Genomic DNA, 14,453 nt, shown 5'->3' on the forward strand with positions numbered 1-14,453 from the left:
TATTTCCGGGCCGTCTTTGTCTTTTTCCATGACCACCTTAAATCTCACCGAATTATGGTCACTGTCGCCAAAATGCTCTCCTACTGACACTTCCACCACTTGCCCGGCTACATTCCCTAGAATTAGGTCCAGTACCACCCCCTCTCTTGTAGGACTTTCTACATGTTGGCTCAAAAAGCTCTCTTGGATGCACTTTAAGAATTCTGCACCCTCTAAGCCTTTCACACTCTGACTATCCCAATTAATATTGGGGAAGTTGAAATCCCCCACTATTATTACCCTATTATTTTTGCACTTCTCTGAGATTTGCCTACATATCTGTTCCTCTATCTCCCCCTGACTGTTTGGGAGCCTATAGTACACTCCCAGCAAAGTGCTTGCCCCCTTTTTGTTTTTAGGTTCTACCCATATGGCCTCATTAGAGGAACCCGCTAATATATCGTCCCTCCTTACAGCAGTAATTGACTCCTTAATTAATATTGCAACACCCCCTCCCCTTTTACACCCCCCTCTGTCTCGCCTGAAGATTCTATACCCCGAAGATTGCTCCCTGAAGATTCTGGTTGGATATGGCCTTCTGCTGAGAGCCCTTCTCCCCCTCCACCTTCTCCCTCTTTGAGCAGCTTGTCCTCCTCTGTGTCGCCTCTGTTCATTCTCCCTGTCATGCTACAGGCCAAGGGGGATGCAGACTACTGCACCCATGTCTGGGAGCAACTGGTCTAAGCAGACGCCTTGAAGTAACCTGCCACACCGCTCCCTAGACACTTCAGTAACTTCAAATAAGATAACAAGCACTTGTACAAACTCACCAAGGGCCAGTAGAAATTAATCAGCTGCTAACCTGAAAGCAGTTGATGATCCCTTTAACTAGAGCTGGTTGAGGGTCCTTCCTGCTGCTGAACGCATGTTCAGCTGTGCATGTTTAAGAGAGGGCGTTAGCTGGAGCGTTGAGGTCGAAAATGGCAGCGCTGACGTGAAATCAGCATTACATGCTGACTGACGTCACGATCTGTCTACTCTGCATACTTCCAGTGCGCGCTCCCAGCACCCGCACGAACAACCTCGCCAAAATGGATTCCGGCGTGGCCCGCACCAGAAGTGTACACGCAGTGCGGACGCCATTCGCCATTTTGGGCCCAAAGCAGCACCCGTAGTGCCGAAAAACCGGGCGCTACAGAGCCGAATTTCGCAGCCAAGGAATCTTGACTGGAAATAAACCAGTTTTAATGAACAAAAAGAAACTAAGCCAGATAAACCTGAAACAAAATCTGGTAAAACAATGGGAATTGTTCAAACATTTTTCCAGAAGAAAAAAAGATAGTACTGCAAAAGCTGGAGTTCCTTGGAGGAGCAGAGAAATTAAAATTAAAATTAAAATTAAAATGAGACTTTAAAAGAAGCATTTGACAAACCTCGGGCTAAAAACACAAAATATCAATGTAGAAAATATAGTGGGGAAGCAACAAAAGAGATCATAATGGCTAAGAGGCAATATGAAGAAAGGTTGGCAAGTAACATAAAAGGAAACAGTAAAGTATTTCCAGAAAAGCAGCACAGAAGAAATGAAAATACACCTGTATGATGCTTGCACCCACCTGCTCCATGCAAACGAGTTGCTCTTTCACTGACCCCACAAACTCCAGTGGGATTAGCATTAGAGAGTACCAGTGGGCACTATCCTGGAATAATCACCAGGAATTGTGTCCCAAGAGATTACGGGGCCATGAGATGTAAACATGTTGTAAACAATGCAGGAAATCAACGCACAATCATCATCTTAATAAAATAATAGATATTTACTGATATATTGCTGAGATCCATGTCATGCATGGACAGACAGGTTAAAAATGCAAAGCACATTTGTTATTGAGGGCTAATTATTGCCTCCACTTGTTTAACAAGGGCTAGTACTCATGAATGGATTTTAATGGTCAGTAACGATCAGTTGTATCACTCCAAATAATCTCAACTAGTCAATAGATTACTAAACTGGATGTTTTTCTGCAACGTTGCAGTTACTGGTTTCATGCCTTGCATAGTTTGGAGTGCTATGAACACCCAAGCCCGGATTTAACTCAGGGTGCCAACTGGGTGTGTAGGGGCAGTATGGCTAGCAAGCCTCCATGATGTTTTTGGCAGAAGGCCAGAGCCATTTTAACTCTAAGGCCTTATTTTCATATAATTGATGGGATGGCCTCCTGATTGTGTGGCAAATCGGGTAGTCAGCCCACATCCGCCGCGACTCCCAGGGCCGACTTAAAGCGAGGGTGCACCTCTTAAAATAAGGTTACATTTCCTGCCTGTATTTATCATAGATGAACAATGAAAGACTTTTTGAGGACACAGCTGAGTCAAAGGGCTGCCCCCGCTTATCAGATTCCTCCCTAGAGGTTAAAGTGGAGGAAGTGAGGACAAAGGGCTGGATTGTAATGCGCTGACGCACAGGGAGCGGGAGATGCGATAGCACGTGAGAAACCCGGAAATATGTGCAGCGCGTCTGTCAGTGGCTTTTTAATGCAGCCACTTCATTAACGTTTAATATCCGGGTTTCCCATCCAATTAGCGTCAGCGGGCATGATGACGACCCGCATGACGTGATCTCAATTCCGGTATTTAAAGGGACACTCCAAACATGCAAGTTGAAGCAACTGGAGTTGGAAAAGAGAAAGAAGTGTTGGAATGGAGTCGAGACAGGCAAAGGCTGCGTCCCGCTTCACCGACACCTTGCTGGATTTGCTGCTGGGGGCTGTGAGGACCCGGAGGGGGATACTGTTCCCTAGTAATGGGAGGAAGAAATCCGCTGAGACAAAGAAGGCATGGTTGGAGGTTGCCGAGGAGGTCAGCAGCAGGAGCGTGGTGCCACGCCCCTGTATTCAATGCAGGAAGCAGTTTAATGACCTAAGCAGGGCAGGAAAGGTGAGTACAGTGCCACATTCAACTACATCCTGATGTGCGTATCACCCCAACCTCATCACGCTGCCTTCTCAAGCCTCACACTAACTTATCTTGCAGGTGCAAGAATCCCTCTCTGTCTATGCATTTACTCACCTTTCCATCTATCCATCCACCACTGACAGTCACCCTCATCCTTATGCAATCTCATGCCTATCACTCATAGGGAGGGGAGTTTTGCCAGTGCTGGGGAGGCGGGTATGGAGGCGGGACTGCCCAACCCAACCCACCTCCATGCCATCTTCCCAGGAGGCGGGTTGCCGTCCTGCGCCGGGTCCCATCTCCTTGGAGGCGGGAAGGGATTAAAGCCTATTAACTGCCTGTTAACAGGCAGAAAATAGGATTATCCCGTTTTTGCCCTCACAAGTGCAGGCTTCTCGAAGGCTCCAAAACCTGCCAGCGAGGCAAGGCGAGTACTGGGTCTGCGGGGGTCGAGGGGGTGCAAAGGTGTGCTGTGAAGATAGGTGATGGGTGCAAAAGTGTAGAGGTGAGTATCTGAGGTAAGTGCAAAGTGTTTTTAAAAGTGTATTTACCTTTGAATCTTCCTGCAGGCTTCAGTCGGTGTGTGTGCGGAGAGTCTCGGAACTCCGCGTTGCAGGTGAGAGATGGCCGTTGCATTCTCGTTAGAGAGATAGTTGGGTTTTCACAAGTCAGCAAGAACAGATGGTGGAGTCAGGGGCAGCAGGACAGATGGTGGAGTCAGGGGCAGCAGTGGAGAGTCTGTGTCAGAGGGCGCGGGACTCTCCAAGCTCCGCTCAGCTGGACGCGGATGCTGTACCCCAGGGGCCGTCGATGAAGAGGATACTTACTGAACAGCAGCAAAGAATGTGAAATGTATTGACAGACGTTCCAATCACACTGTGCACAATTGCAGAGATTGGAGGAGTCCGCCTCAAGCATGAGTGGCATGCTGTCACAGGCCATTGCAATGATGTCCTCATCAATGGATAGAGTGGCCAACTGCATGGAGCATCAAACACAGCAATCGAACGAGTCCATGCAGGCCTTCAACAATGGCTTGCATACTCTGCATGCCACCTTAAATGAGATGAACGATACTCTAGCCCTGGCATTTCAGTGTTCCACTGATCTGCAGCAAAGTGTTCTCCAGCACAGTAGTTGCATGGAAGTGCGACTGGGCCATGAGAGAGATGAGGGTGAAAGGGACATGGAAGTGGGGACTTCGCTCAAAGCGCTTACACTTCTCACCCATTGCCCTCTTGCCCCCCCCCCCACCGCCCGCGCCCCCCAAGATATGCTGCCTCGTGTCCCGATGGCCAAGTCTGCCCCTGCACAGGTGCAGTTGGAACAGTCTTTGGCGGGGCCCACACAGGCTCCAAAACCCAGAGGACATAGGCCAAGAGCATCTCAACAGTCAGAGCATGGATTTGAGCAGCCTGCCTCTACCTCTGCTGAAGCCACAGGGGTTGCACCATGTAGGAGCGCGAGGAAAAGAGTAAAGATTTGTAGTTGCTCAAGGGTGTGCACAAGGGTTTTTTAGACATTGTTACATTGTTAAATTTCTGTTGAGTATTTGAAGCACATAAATATTATTATTTTGCACCACTTTCCTGTCTTGCCCATTCTTGGTTGCTGGCTGGCAAGTGGCCTTTTCAGTTGTCTGATGATGAATGGGAAGACATGAATTGATGGCAACCAATGAAGATTGTGAAAAGGATGCTTGGTTGTTTGCAGGACTGCTTTGTGTTAGTGGCATGGGGGTTGGTGGGGGCAAAAGTAGCTGTTGCATGTGGTTGTTAGATGGGTGCACTGGTGGAACCTAAGTGAATCTCACAATAATCAGGACATCCCTGGTATCCTGGGCAGCAATTTGCACCGCTGCTGGTGCATTGCCAGCATCACCTTCTGCCTCCTCCTCCTTGGAATCGTCCGAAGAGGTTCTGCACTTTGCGCCTTGGTCGTCCTGCAGGTCCAAACCTCACTGCTGGGCAATGTTGTGCAGAGCGCAGCACACCATGACCATTCTGGAGACTCTGGCTGGTGCATACTGAAGGGCGCCTCCAGATCTGTCCAGACAGCTGAAGCGCATCTTCAGCAAGCTGATGGTTTGCTCAATGACATATCTGGTAGTCATATGGCATTCACTGTAGCGCTCCTGGGCCGCATTCCTTGGGTTTCTGAGAGGTGTCATCAGCCACGTTTTAAATGGGTATCCCTTGTCTCCGAACAGCCTGCCGGTAACTCTGCTTTCAGGTGCGAAGACATCAGGAGGGTGGAATACTGCAGGACAAAAGCATCATGGCACCTGCCCGGGAATCTTGTGCACACCTGCATAAAGATCTTTTTGTGGTTGCACACCAGCTGCACATTGATGGGCTGGAAACCATTGCGGTTAATGAACATGCCTGGGTGATCTTTGGATGCCTTAATTGCCACGTGTGCAGTCGATGACGCCCTGCACCTGTGGGACGTCAGCCAGTGCCGCAAACCCGAGCGCCCATTCATTCTGACTGGCATCATTGTAGGCAAAGTTGAAATAATTGGCAGCCCTGGCAAACAAGCCAAAAGTCACCTGTCTAACGCATTTATGTGCCGCTGACTGAGAGCCCTGGAAGGATCCAAAGGCAAAAAAGTTGAGGGCGGTGGTGAATTTGATAGCCACTGGTAAAGCGTGGCCACCAGGTCCAACTGGCAGCAGGTCTTGTTCCAGCAGGCTTCAACTGTCTGCCACCACCTCACGCAACACCCTGAGCCTCCTGAGACACTGGTGTTCAGACATGTCGAGGAAGTTTATCCTCTGCCTGTAGACCCTATCTGCCAGGTATGGCCTCCTGCAAGCTGCAGCTCTCTGCTGCTCCCCTCTCTCCTGTGGAGCTACAGGTCTGTGACCAGCATGCTGCTGCTGCCGCTGTTGCTGGGGCTGTTGCCGCTGCTGGTCATCTTGGACCTTATCTGACCTCCAATCTAAGCCAGCGTAAGCAACACCCATGCTGATCTGATAGATCAGACCTCCAAACCGCAGATCAGGGGCTGGATTTTCATTGAGTCGTCGGGTAGGAGGTGGGACTACAACTTTCGGGGTTGTAGTCCCGCCTCCATCTCTTGATTTGATTGACCTTGTTGAGTCCGCCCAGCGGGCTCAGTAGGCCAATTAGGGGCCACCCGGCACCAGGTGACGTCACAGATTGATATTTCATCTGTCAAGACCTTTTGACAGATGAAATATCAGTGTTTCACAGCTGTTTGAAGCTGTCAAACACTGACAATCTGTATTCTAAGTTAATTCCTTCCTCTCAGGATGATTTAGAGATCTCCCCGGAACAGAAAGCTGAATGCTGCAATTTTTGACAGCTTGCAGCCATTCTACTTTCTGTGCCGGTGAGATGAGGGACTCCCGAGACCTGAAGGAAGGAAGGCTGTAAAGGTAAGTAAAGGTATGTAAAACTTATTTAAACACTTTACACACACCAAACAGACTTACCTTTGCACTCATGCACCCATCACTCACCTGAACACCGGACATCTCGACCCCTCCAAGCCCTTCATCCCGACGGCCCGCCTCCTCTAACTTGGTGTGGTTTGGAGCCATCGGGAATCCCACACGTCAACATTAAAAATAGGGATTAAACTAAAAACTGCCTGTTAACTACCTGTTAACAGGCAGTTAATTGGCACTAATCCCCTTCCCGCCTCGGGGGGGCGGGTCCCAGTGCGGGGCGGGTACCCGCCTCCTTTGAAACTGGCATGGAGGCGGGATGGGTTCGGGACCCCCTATTTCGGGATTTTAACCCCCCACACGCCTCCAATCCTGCCTCCACGACCCAATGAAAATCCTGCCCCAGGCCTCCAAACCTCCAAAGTATAGATGACACCTCCAAAGTGTATGAAGCAACCTCTCAGCCCAAGTACTGTGAACAAACCCTTTCCCACAAGCAGGTAAGAAAGCAGCTGTGCGTACTGAGTACTTATTGGCATTTATCCCTGGTTTCAGCCCCCTCCATTGTCGCTGTGTTCTCTCCTTGCTTTCACTGGCAAGTTCCAGGAAGCCCGGGAAACCCATGGACCCAAAGTTAAAGTGGAAAACACGTCAATATCGCTCAAATTGAGCGATTAACACATCGGTGGGGGGGGGGGATTTTATCAATGGGGGTGCGTTGGGGGCGGGACTGCTGGTTGTCGGGTTTCAGTCCTGCCCCCAATGATGTCCGGCCAACCCATGCTATTTTCCCTGGATTGACCTTGGTAAGCCCGCCCTGCGGGCTTAGCAGGCCAATTAAGGGAAAGCCGGTGACAGAGGACGTCAGTGTATGACATTTCATCTGTCAAAAATTCCCAGTTACCCGCTCCCAGTTTCTGCCAATTTCCCGGCAGTCCCGCCTCCAAACCAGCCTCCCCAGGGCTGGGAAAATTCCCCCCGTTAAGTGGCAACCCGCCTCTCCCGAGCTTCCAGCTTCTGACACATTGTCAATTTTGCCAGTTTAACCACCCACCCGCTCCCAAACCCACACCCTCCTGCACATTAAAATCCCACCCAAAGAGAGTGGAGGAAATGAGGACAAAGAGGGAGCAAGGGTGTCCCGAAGGTCAAGATGGTGTCAAGATTCAGATGACATCATCGGAGCGCGACGATTACATTTTAATTAGAACCCCACGAGCCTGGAGCGTGCACTTGTCCCAAATCAACAAAAAAACGGCAGTTAAAATGGCAACAGGCAGGAATGGTTCAGAACGGTGCAGTAAGTACCTGGATGTGATTTAACGCCCCACCCCGCGCACACCATTCAAGCGGGCAGGGTTAAAATCGGGGCACTAGAATTTGACAGTTCATGTGACGCCATCACAAATCAAGGTTTAACAAATTCTAGTAGCAATTAAATCACAGTTTTACTTTTTTTGCAAGCACAGCAAATAATAGAATCTATCAATTGTTCAATTAACTAAAATATCTATCGTACAATTCATTTTTTCTTGGTCTCTTATAATGTTTTAATAAGTGACAATTCTTCATAGTCAAAGATATGCAGGCAGGTGCTACAATTGATTCCTGCAATACTTCATGCACTAGAAGACTCATATTTGAATCCTAGCCTTGGCTGACATCTGTTGTAAACGTTCCTTCATATGCCAAGTTGGCCATTTCAACTAGACTTTCCTCACAGTACAAAGACTAGATACCAAGCCAAAAGGAGGGAGGGAAAATGTAGCAGCATTCTGTTACACCAACTCTCACTATCTGCTTACAGAGCTGTATTGATGGAGGCAGTGGAGGTATGGAGTCACTTGTGCCCATCCTCCCATCCAGAATGAAGGAGTGTGGTTTGGTGAGTATGATGTGGTAGCTCGCGATTGGGGGAAATATGGAAGTAAATAAACATCTTTTATAAAAAAGCAAAAGATGCAATATGTACCATTTTAATTTTTGTTGCCAATTTTTTTCATTCCTCTTTTTCTCTTGGTGACTCTTCAATATGATTCCAGAGGCAGCAGTGATTTCATAGTACTTGCCGAAGTACCCATTTCTTAAGGGTGATCCTGGATTCTGAGTGTCCATGAGATATTGAACTGCGCAGCCTACTCACATGAGAATCCAATCCTATCCTCACAAGTGGACTTCCAATGGTAGCCCAATATTGGTGGCGCCCAGGAGCAGGCATCTAAGCTGAATTTTCCTCTCGCAAGGCTATGGACACTGAGAATGCTGTCTTTCTGAAACTGAGGCCTGGGACATTCTGTTGGTTTGTACTATTCAGTGTCACACCACAGGGAAAGAGTGGGGGAGTGGGACTAGTTGGATAGCTCTAACAAAGAGATAGCATAGGCTCAATGGCCAAATGGCCTCCTTCTGAGCTGTATCATCCTATGATTCTATGATATTGTTTCCTTTAGCCAGAAGGCAGAATGGTCGAAGCCTCAATCTTCCAATAAAAGCTGCACCATTAGGCTGAGACAGTGACCAAGAAATTGCGACCTTCAAAATTACTATCCATTTGCTCAACACAGTCCTACAGTGTTGCTCTGTCTAATACTTTAACAGAGACCTAACCCATTCGTTTTAAAATAGGTTTGCACTTCCGTTAAAAATAACAGAGTTTATAGTATTGCAAACAATTTCTAAGTTAATACTATTTCCTAGAGACTACCCTGAAGTGAATCGCTCCACAATGAGAAGCCACTGAATTCCATAGTTTGATTAGAATAGATGGAGTCAAAGGAGAAGTTGTTACAACTACGATAGGCAAACTCAAGTGCCAGGCAACCCGAGGAATCCAACTCAAACCCACAATCCAGGTCTTGGCCAATGCCTCTCTGTAATTGACCAGTGTGGGATACGTGACAACAACTTGAATGACTTGTCTCTCCTGAATTTCTTTGCTTCCCTGTAGTGAAGCGTAGAATCATAGAATGATACAGCACAGGAGGCCATTTGGCCCATTGTGTCTATTCTGGCTATTTGGTAGAGCTATCCAATTAGTCCAACTAACCTGCCCTTTCCCCATAGCCCAGCAAATCTTTCCCACTTCAAATGATGGGAAAACCACTAGAGACCATTGTCAAGGACAAAATGACTTCTCACTTGGAGAAACATTGGTTAATAAGGGACAGCCAGCACGGATTTTTTTTTAATTCGTTCATGGGATGTGGGCATCGCTGGCAAGGCCAGCATTTATAGCCCATCTTTAACTGCCCTTGAGAAGGTGGTGGTGAACCGCCTTCTTAAACCGCTGCAGTCAGTGTGGTGAAGCTACTCCCACAGTGCTGTTAGGGAGGGAGTTCCAGGATTTTGACCCAGCAACGATGAAGGAATGGCGATATACTTCCAAGTCAGGATGGTGTGTGACTTGGAAGGGAACTTGGAGGTGGTGGTGTTCCTATGCGCCTGCTGCCCTTGTCCTTCTAGGTGGTAGAGGTCGCAGGTTTGGGAGGTGCTGCCGAAAAAGCCTTGGCGAGTTGCTGCAGTGCATCTTGTAAATGGTACACACTGTAGCCACGGTACACAGGTGGTAGAGGGAGTGAATGTTTAAGGTGGTGGATGGGGTGCCAATCAAGCAGGCTGCTTTGTCTTGGATGGTTTCGAGCTTCTTGAGTGTTGTTGGAGCTGCACTCATCCAGGCAAGTGGAGAATATTACATCACACTCCTAACTTGTGCCTTGTAGATGGTGGAAAGGCTTTGGGGAGTCAGGAGGTGAGACACTTGCCGCAGAACACCCAGCCTCTGACCTCCTCTTGTTGCCACAGTATTAATGTGGCTGGTCCAGTTAAGTTTCTGATCAATGGTGACCCCCAGGATATTGATGGTGGGGGATTCAGCGATGGTAATGCCATTTAATTTCAAGGGGCGGTGGTTAGATGCTTGCTTATTGGAGATAGTCATTGTCTGGCACTTGTGTGGCATGAATGTTACCTGCCACTTATCAGCCCAAGCCTGAATGTTGTCCAGGTCTTGCTGCATGCAGGCATAGACTGCTTCATTATCTGAAGAGTTGCAAATGGCACTGAACACTGTGCAGTCATCAGCGAACATCCCCACTTCTGACCTTATGATGGATGGAAGGTCATTGATGAAGCAGCTGAAGATGGTTGGGCCTAGGACACTGCCCTGAGGAACTCCTGCAGTGATGTCCTGGAGCTGTGATGATTGAGCTCCAACTACCACAACAATCTTCCTTTGTGCTAGGTATGACTCCAGCCAGTGGAGAGTATTCCCCCTGATTTCCATTGACTTCAGTTTTACTCGAGCTCCTTGATGCCACACTCAGTCAAATGCTGCCTTGATGTCAAGAGCAGTTACTCTCACCTCATCTCTGGAATTCAGCTCTTTTGTCCATGTTTGGACCAAGGCTGTAATGAGGCCTGGAGCCGAGTGGTCCTGGCAGAACCCAAACTGGGCATCAGTGAGCAGGTTATTGGTGAGTAAGTGCCGCTTGATAGCACTGTCGACGAAACCTTCCATCACACTGCTGATGATTGAGACTAGACTGATGGGGGGTTATTGACTGGATTGGATTGTCCTGCCTTTTGTGGACAGGACATACCTGGGCAGTTTTCCACATTGTTGGATAGATGCCAATGTTATAGCTATACTGGAACAGCTTTGCTAAAGGCAAATCGTACCTGACTAACCTGATTGAGTTCTTCGATGAAGTAACAGAGAGGGTTGATGAAGGTAATCCAGTGGATGTTGTATATATGTACTTTCAAAACACATTTGGTAAAGTACCTCATAACAGAATTATTTGGAAAATAGAAGCACATGGTGTTAAAAGGACGGTGGTAACCTGGGTACGTAATTGGCTAAGGGATAAAAGGCAGAGATTAGTGGTGAATGGATGTTTTTCTGTCTTGAGAGAGGTATGCAGTGGGGTCCCCAGGGGTCGGTATTTGAACCACTGCTTTTCTTGTTATATACAAATGACCTGGACTTGAGTATAGGGAGTACAATTTTGAAGTTTGTGGATGATACAAAACTTAGCAATGTAATAAATAGTGAGCATGATAGTCGCAGACTTCAGGAGGACATAGACAGAAATGGGCAGACACATGGCAGATGCAATTTAATGTGGATAAGTGTGAAGTGATGCACTTTGGGGGAAACAACATGGAGAACTTGCAGCACTCCATTCTCTCAGGTTCAACCCTAACCTTGTCATTAAACCTGTTGACAAGGACGGCGCTGTTGTTGTTTAGCAAACTGAGCTCTACCTTGCAGAGGCTGAACACCAACTCTCTGACATCTCCTATCTCCCCCTGGACCATGCCCCCGCCAATGAACAGGAAGCCATTATTTCCCAGACTGACCTCATCTCCTCTGGAGATTTCCCCTGCACAGTCTCCAACCTCACAGTCCCCCAACCCTACACAGCCCGCTTCTACCATCTTTCCAAGATCCATAAACAGGACTGCCCTGGTAGACCTATCACATCAGCCTGTTCTTGCCCATGGAACTTATTTCTTCCTATCTCAACTCTATTTTTTCTCCCCTTGTCCAGTCTCTTTCCATCTACATCCGCGACTCTTCCGACATCCTCCGCCACGTTAACAGTTTCCAGGCCCTAACTATCTCCTTTTCACCATGGACATCCAATCCCTCACCAGGAAGGCCTGAGGACCCTCCGCTTCTTCCTTGAACGGAGGATCAACCAGTCCCCATCCACCACCACTGCCTGACTGAACTTGTTCTTATACTGAACAACTTCTCCTTTGAATCCACTCACTTCCTCCAAATAAAAAGGGTTGCTATGGGAATCGGTAGGGGTTCTAGCTATGCCTGCCTTTTTGTGGGATATGTGGAAGAATCTTCATTCCAGTCCTACTCAGGACCCCTCACTCACCTCTTATTCTGGTACGTTGATGACTGCACACCCCATGGTCTCTCTGTTCCTGCACCCCCTTTAAAATTGTACCATTTTGTTTATATTGCCTCACCTCATTCTTCTTACCAGAAGTACCTTTCTTTCTGCTCAGTCAAAATTGAGATGTTGGCATGTGAAGAATCACAAACACAACCTTACATTTTATCACTCTGAATCAGTACATTGATGTGTTGTGGCACTGGAGTAGCTCAGTGATATTCAATATCAATTAAAATACTCGAGCGATCTATCAACTGTGATTTAAAGCACCAGCCATCAAATAACTATCAGTATTACGGCTGCTAAACACATCACAGGCACATTTTCTGTGACCTCCCTATTTCAGCTAAGTGTCAGATGCAAGAAAACAGTTTGAAAAGCTCCAATAAGTGAAGAATTGCCTCCTCAAAGCAAATTATTGCCACTCTGGTGAAGGAAAATGACTGAAAGTACTTTATGTCATTTTGCCATGAAGAAACCATGAAACAATTGGCACAATAATGTTCTTGTGACTCCCATGGCATTGCAAATGGCAATACGTTGATAAACAGAAGAGAAAATACTTTTGTAGCAACATTATATGGGTGAACAACACGCCTGCAGCATATCAGAATAGATCAAATTTATTTGGAGTGTACTTATGATCAAAATTTTCAAATAGATAAGCAATATACCTAGCGTGAAAAATTGGACAGTCACATTACAAAAATAAACCTTTGTTCTGGAATATTCAATTCCAAAAAGTTACTAGATATTTCTGCTTCAGCTTTGAAATTTTGAGGGACTAATTTGCTAATGTTGTGTAAAGATAATTACAATGGTTATAATCAAAAATAGTAAATAATTAAAAAATAGTAATTATATAACACACCTCCATTTCCATTCTCCCCATACCCATCACGTCATGCTTAAGGATAATTGGGATAGGATCAGTTCTCCCTGTGAAATAAAATAAAAGTTGGTTAGCCGGTAGGAACTGAACTGATTCGCTTTTATTAGGTAGTAAACATGGGGATAGCAACAGATAAAATGTTCAAAATGTAGTTTACTATTTTATACACTGGAGTCCTTTACAAGTTTATCCTTGAAAGTAAACACAGAAACTTGACATTTATATAGGTCGCAATTTCGCCGAACGAGGCAAGCCCGGGGCGGCGTCGTGGTCCCAGCCCACTGCCTACTGCAGCCCGCACTCTCCAAGTGATTTTTCGTTGATTGGGCTTATTAAGCCCGCTCTGCTAGGAAGCGGGTCTGATGACATCATTTGATGACGCGTCATCAGCCGGTTTCCTTAAAGGGGCCATGTCCAAATTGATCTTGACAGTTCTGCTGTCAGTGTTCTACAGCACTGAGGTGCTGCAAACACTTACAAGCACTGCACTAAGGTGCAAGGCTGCACCCAGGCTCTTGCATTACTCCCTCCATATGCTTATGGAGGGAGTCACAGCACACATGGAGGTTCTCTTCCCTTCCCATGGGCAGAAGAAACCTCCCCAGCAGATTAACACAGCCTGCTTGCACATTGCACAGGAGGGCAGAAGCAGGGATGTCGTCAGGAGGACCAGGCTGCAGTAGCACAAGTCTTTCAATGATCTGAGCAGATCACGAAACGTTACTGCCAAGCCACACTCAACCGCATCCTGCTGTGCCACTCTTCACAACCACATCACTCTGCCTTCCCTACCCTACTCCTGCACATCTTTACTCACACCAACTTACCTTGCACCTCCACCCATCCATCTCTATCTACATTATCACTTCCCTCTCACTTTACCTTATTGGACAGATGTGTGCTCACCTTTGGAAGTGTCTTAGTGAGTTCCAGTGAATGTTGAGTGTTACATCGTTATATTATCACATCGTTACATGGAACTACTTGTTACATTGTTATATGGAACTACTTTGAGTAGTGCATTTATACTGCTATGTGGCACACTGTGTCAGGCAGTGCACAGTGCAAGGTCGGACATCTTGTATCACTCCGCACCATGCGGCAGCAACATCATGAAAGCACTGAGTAAAAGCTGTAAACTAAAATGAGTTAAAAGTGTCTGTATTATATATAGTAATATAAGAACACAAGGATGGCAGCGGTATAAGTGAGTACAACTTGTACTATACGAACTACGAATAAGACAAAAGTGGATATATGAGCTGATCGTGAGTGCCGGTGCCTGCGGTGATTGAGC

At 47.0% G+C, this 14,453-nt stretch overlaps 1 protein-coding gene across 2 annotated transcripts in view; it reads right to left on the bottom strand.

Annotated features, from left to right (window-relative positions):
- Positions 1–14,453, bottom strand: part of znf804b (zinc finger protein 804B) — a 1,078,762-nt gene that overhangs the window by 826,912 nt on the left and 237,397 nt on the right. For both annotated transcript variants that reach the window (XM_085987922.1, XM_085987930.1), the window contains exon 2: positions 13,136–13,203. In XM_085987922.1, coding sequence (XP_085844048.1) covers positions 13,136–13,203 — 68 coding nt within the window. The remainder of the gene's footprint in view (positions 1–13,135; positions 13,204–14,453) is intronic.

This window comes from Somniosus microcephalus, chromosome 5 (assembly GCF_052327205.1).
Source record: "Somniosus microcephalus isolate GS21.2 chromosome 5, FLI_Smic_1.0, whole genome shotgun sequence".
Lineage (NCBI taxonomy): Eukaryota > Metazoa > Chordata > Chondrichthyes > Squaliformes > Somniosidae > Somniosus > Somniosus microcephalus.